The 5958-nt window shown below is 37.5% G+C and overlaps 1 protein-coding gene across 1 annotated transcript in view; it reads left to right on the top strand.

Annotated features, from left to right (window-relative positions):
• Positions 1-680: 680 nt before the first annotated feature.
• TMC5 (transmembrane channel-like 5) overlaps positions 681-5958 on the top strand; it is a gene marked incomplete at its 3' end in the record, with an annotated part of 14513 nt that continues 9235 nt past the window's right edge. The window contains exons 1-7 of the mRNA XM_010016655.1: positions 681-754; positions 1313-1512; positions 1909-2004; positions 3463-3555; positions 4349-4448; positions 5040-5130; positions 5437-5685. Coding sequence (XP_010014957.1) covers positions 681-754; positions 1313-1512; positions 1909-2004; positions 3463-3555; positions 4349-4448; positions 5040-5130; positions 5437-5685 — 903 coding nt within the window. The remainder of the gene's footprint in view (positions 755-1312; positions 1513-1908; positions 2005-3462; positions 3556-4348; positions 4449-5039; positions 5131-5436; positions 5686-5958) is intronic.

Genomic DNA, 5958 nt, shown 5'->3' with positions numbered 1-5958 from the left:
TCATTAAACCCTGACCAAGTCTGGTTTGCTTAAGATTGAAGTGGAGCACTCTGTGAGAAATAAAGCTAAAACCAAACCTATTTATAGGATCAAGACATTAAGTTATTAGAAGAGCCCTCATTAAGAGTGGGGTCTCTAAATAATGTCAGCTCTATGCATAGCAGTGCTGCAGTGAGTCCCTTATTTACAACTAAGGCTTAGAGATGCCACTGCTACTTAAGAACGAGGGCAGACTTCACCTTCTCTTTGGAAACGTAGTACTCGGAGAAAATTTTCTTCCTAAGACAATTCTTCATGTTTCACCATGCTTCTAAAACCTGGCTTTGTTGTTAGTGTTGGGCAGAACACCATGCAGCACTCCTGTTCCTTAGTTTTGTGGAGAGCTTACTATAGAGAAACATCAGTTCCCATTTTACCTGCAACTTCTGTTGGACCCCAATTTACTGAGAGTAAATAGCACTAAGTTAGAACTGTTTCTGATTTATACTGTTTCATTTGTAATTTGTTAGCAGGGTGGCAAAATCCCCTAACCCAGGTGCTGAAAGGAACTTTCTTTTCTTTTTGTATGTGCATGCAACTGTTTTGGAATTAGGTCTGTAATCAGTCTCCCCATGAACATATTAATGAAGCAGTAGAGGCGAAAACAAGGAGTATTTCGTCTCTCAACCCAACGACTTGTCATGTCTTATCATTACAATGAAGCCTTTGAAAATCCAGACTACCATTTGTCAGAGACACTGGAAATTGATAGAAGGTGAGTTTGTTTAATTTTGCTGTTGTGATTGTGCCATATTAAATTCTCTATTTATATGCAGGAGAAGCTTCTTCTCCAGAATTTTAATTTGTGGAATTCTTTTAATGCCTCCTTTATGCTTGCATTCTCAGACACAGATTTTTAAAACTGTTATCAGGAAGGTGGCATTCAAGAGAAATAGCATGTCTGCTTTTTACCTGTTAGGTGAATTTATCAGCCTAATGTATCTTAGTATTTACGGTACAATGTCATGGATATTTTTTAGTTCCAGTAATTTTCACAGTGTGCTATAGCCTTGGATGTCCTCATTTTTCCAAGCACTTATTCCTGTGTAGGTATAATCCAAGCTAACTTCAAGTGGAGAAAAGTTTCAGTCTTTCTGATTCGGTTAATGACCAAATTGGAATAATGGTGTTGGAGTTCTAAATACAAAATACCTCTCAGTATCAGTTTTCTTTATAAAGTACTCAAATTTGACGATAACAGGCAACAATGAGTAAGGATACCTATTCAGAATTTTTGTGCCACTTTGAGTGTTCTTTTTTGTTGCTCACACAGGAGGAGTTCTCAAGAGAATGTGTTCTCTTACCAAGCCCCTTATGATTCTTCACTACCCGGTTCCTATGGAGAACACAGCAGAAGAGGACAGAATTACCCTCTGGCCATACCAATGGCCTCCATGAGACATGGCTCTGAATACAGTGAAGGTTTACCACGAGTTAATGTCCTAAGCAGAAGTCCATATGGAAGTTCCACGGGTATGTAATTTCTTGTATAAATAGCTTACAGAAACAATGAAACAGATAATGTCCTGAGAGAGTCCTGTAGCTCTGGAAAGCTCAACTCTATGTATTTCTACATGGTGGCAGTGGGGGGTTTTCCCTTTTTCTCCCTAGAATTAGTTCGGGTGTTACATTAACAGACCCATGGACTGTCTGTTGTATTAACAGATCAATAAATACTGACTAGTGTGGACTGAATAAATCATTAAGTACTAGGATGTACACTGGACTGAGATATAAGAGTTTTGCTAATGGGTTATATTGTTGTCTTTTCAGTACAGCTGTGTTTGGTCAATAGGGCTGATGTTCTGTGTGTGTAGATAATCCATAGCAGTATACAACTTTCTGTATAATTCTGACTCCCTTCAACAGATAATCTTTCCTTTGAGCCTGAGCCAGAACTGGCATACAGTCCACCTTCTACCTTCCATAGTCCTTATACTCACAGCATTTCCAATAAATCAGAAGGTAAGGTATAAGGATCATAGTGTGTCAAGATATTGAGTGTTAGTCTCACCCTCCATAAAATAGTAAATATTTAAAAGCCTTCTGGTTCAGATATGAAGATATTCAAGTAATAAAAGGAACCATGAAACAGAAATTCTCTGTTACTATCTTACATTGTTGTAGCTGAATTTTTCAGTATCTTCCGGAAGGTGATCGTTTTTTCTTGAGCAATGAAATATGTAATGCTTACCCATTTTAACCCAAACTCCCTATAAGTGAGCCAACATAAAACAGACTTATAGAGGAGAAAATAAGGGGAGGACAGGATGCATTTTTGAAACTGTTTAGTGAATTTTCCGCTATATTGTCTCTGTGCAAGTTCTAGACTCTAATTATTATTATTATAGATTTATACTCATTAAAATACAAGGGGTCTGGAATAGAACAATCTGACTTCTGATTTAGGCTGCTATAGTGATTTATTGTTCATGTTCTGGGCAGGAACTGTTCTTAACCATACTGTGTAATTTTTCTGTTACAATCAGTTCAGTTTCTGTCTGCTGCTTTTGGAATGTAACTAGGAGTTCTTTTCTGGAACCTGGAAATGCTTCACTCAGTGAGTTACCACAGAGATAGGGCATTTCCAAACATTAACTATCACATATGACTTTTAATATCTGATAGGAGAAATGTCTGGGTGCTGACAGCTCAAGAAGTAGCTGAGGAGGCACAGATGTTTTTCTGATTCTTTTTAATTGCTACAAAGGAAGTTGTCTTAAAGTGCAATTGACACTAATGTTAAGGAGCCATTAGATCTAAATAGTAAATATGGTGAAGGAGCCTGTACCATGTGCATCAACTAGCAGATGCAGTAGTCATTTGCAGCCTTCCACACCAGAAGGTTAAGTTCAAAAGACGGATGTAGCATTGCACAGATTGTCCATGAGCTTACTGGGAAGGCAAGGCAAGGAAAGCTGTGGCTAAACTCATCTGCTTCATAGCTGGAAGGCAGATGCATTTAAGGAATATAGTCACTAGTGTTCGAATAATTGCATGAAAGAAGGTTGAAAGAACAGTTCCATTTTGGCTCCAGGGAAATGGGAGTCTGATACATACAACTTATTCAGCATGGTTGTGATTCTAAAACAATCCCTCTGAAGTCAATGTAAGGATTTTTAAAGAAAGGACCTGTCTTCTAGAAGAAAGTCTTGAACGATCAATGTGCACATTTATGAATGGGTTAGATGACCTAGTTTTCCATGAAGCTCAAGGCTGGGCTCAGTACCTCTCTTCCAGAATGTATCTGAAAAACTGCATATGGTTGTCAAGCATGCCCAGGAAAGAAGTGAATGGGGGAGTATATGTTTGCATGCAGGTAGTGAGATTGAAGGTTATACTTTTAAGTTGTTTCAAAATTCAAATTTATTAAGTCAATTTGTCAGGTGTATCTGGGCTTACTGACCAGTGCTTGTTATTTAGATAGCTTTATTCGGAGACGCGACAGAAGACCACAGGATGAGATCTTCATGACTTCTTCCAGTGTGTTTGAAACAAATCCAGTGTGGAAAGAAGGTAGGAGTTTAGCTAAGCGTGGTTCAATATTAAATAGCATCTTGCACAAGATGGTGTGGTTGATACCGTTCCTGGTTTATCACCAGAACTGCATGTGCAGTCTTTCTGTTGTTACGGGAACAACTTGGTTTTGTGTTAACACTAGTGATACATCCTTTATACTTTACTATCACATTAAAATCCCATGATAAATGAAGCACATTGCAGTCTGAATGTGTTAAATTGTAGACAGAAAAGCTAATCTCTTTATTAGGATTTATTTGACCAGCTAATGGATTGTTTTCAGCCACTGTGTCTGGAATTAGCATCAAATTCCAACTATGCAAAACCAGCCTGATTGTCAAGTAATACAGTTCTGCCTGTTTCATAGGTAGTGCAAAGTTTGGGCAGAAACAGAAACTAAAATTATAGAATAAAGAAAAGTTTGGCTATCAAGCCAGTACGCAGCATCATAGAAATGAAACTATCCAAGAGCGATAAAGCAATAAACAAGAATCTTGGAGTTTGACAGCTTTTTGTTCTCCTTTGTATTGCAGCTCTTTGTATGAACATTAAACAAGCATCAGACAAGTGATATTTGGTTTTAACATTCAATATTGTACTACTTACATCTGTATTAGAATACTGATGGAGCTAAGGATATTCTTGGGGAGTAGTATTAAGTCTCAGAACTTGCTACACCTTAGTAACAGTGAAAATGGGGAATGTTGTTATATCCACTTCAGGTTTTGTCTAATTATTACTCTATTATTATCCCAAATACTTGATTTTTTTTCCCATGGGTTTTATGCAGAGGAAACTTTAGTTGGAAATCTTGCAAGTATGTCCCCCAGTGAAAGGATCAAAGCAATCCAGAAGATGCCAGAGACCATGAAAAAAAAGAGAGAGATCAGGTAAAAATAAAAATTTATCTGTTTAGTTTTACAAACATTGTACTTTTGACGTCTAACTATCAAGTGTGGATGTTTGCCATGGGCTCAGCTTCGGTTTGTCACTTTGGAAGAACTGAAAGTATTTTTTAATACACTTCTAAAAAGTTAACGTCTTGCAAGGGGAAATAATTTAAAGATGTTTCATTGTCCTTTCTCTGGATGAGAAGAATCTCTCATGGTAATATAAAAATCAAGACCTTGAGATTTGATTATGGTTGTGATTTCTTTTCAAAGGAAACTGGATGTTGGCCACTGAAAACTGAGAAGAGAGCAAATAGTCTCAACCATCGTTTTGTGTCCTCACAGAATATATTGAAGTTTTGTTCCCAGAGTGATAATGTACAGAGGTTAGAACATGCTGTCATAGCATGGACACAAGAGCCATGGTATCAGCTAGTAGAAAAAGAACCAGCAGAACATCTCCATGGTTTTTTTTTAACTTTCTTCATATGGATGTGTATGAAACACTATTTCCAACAGCTTCTTTGTCCTCTTGTTTTAATTACAACTCATACTATAATACTTGTCATCTCCTGTCCTGCTCTTCCACAGGAATAAAGTTCTTAAAGAAATAACAAAAAAATCAAGGCACCGCAGTACTCAACTTTCCTGCTGTACACAGTGTCTGCAGGGAATAGCAGTGGTAAGTGTCAGAAACTTCTGTCAGTCACAATAGCTGCAATGTTATCACTGCCTGCAGAGGTATCTGGTATCTGGCTTTATGTTACTTACCAAAGAAGCTGTTAATTGCTGTAGTCTTCATTAATAATGATTTGCATTATGTAGCACTTAGGAACAACAGTTGGGCATCTTATGGTGCAGGTGGTGAGAGAAATTTGTTCTTATCATCAAAACAGAACTGTAAAGAATGTGAGGCTTTATTATGTGAACTTGAGTCCTGTTTAAGGCTGCTTGCTGAGATTGATCTCTCTCTTCTTTTGCACTTCAGTCGTTTCGGCGATTTGGAAATAGCTTGTCAGAATATTTTCACCTACTGCAGTTACAGTACAAGACTCTGAAGGTCATCGGTGCCGAGTTTGGAACAAGTGTTCTTTCTTATTTTATTTTCTTGAAGTGGCTGCTAACTTTCAACATCTTCTCATTCCTCATAAACTTCAGTTTCATCACAATTCCTCAGTTTGTTGCAGCAGAACCAAATAATCTTTCATTCACGGGTCTGGAGCTGCTCACTGGAGCTGTAAGTATGTAACAACAGATTTGTATTAGTACTGTGTGCAACAGATCTACTTCAAAAACTCATAGTAGAGTAAAAAACTTAGTATTTCTTATTATGAAGTGGAGTTAGAATTGTATGTGACCAGAAACAGTATTCTAGAAACAACAGAGTGAGATGAATGGGACTCGTTCTGATGCATTTGTCTCACTGTAAATGATTGCTGTGTTCAGCAATATTTCAAGACTTTCATCACTCTTTCAGAAAGCAGTGGAAGAAACACAAAGGAAGTCAGAG

The sequence above is a fragment of the Nestor notabilis genome, unplaced genomic scaffold, assembly GCF_000696875.1.
Source record: "Nestor notabilis isolate BGI_N333 unplaced genomic scaffold, ASM69687v1 scaffold35286, whole genome shotgun sequence".
Classification (NCBI taxonomy): Eukaryota; Metazoa; Chordata; class Aves; order Psittaciformes; family Psittacidae; genus Nestor; species Nestor notabilis.
Note: the sequence above shows the minus strand (reverse complement) of the source record. Positions and strands in the feature narration are given on the sequence as shown.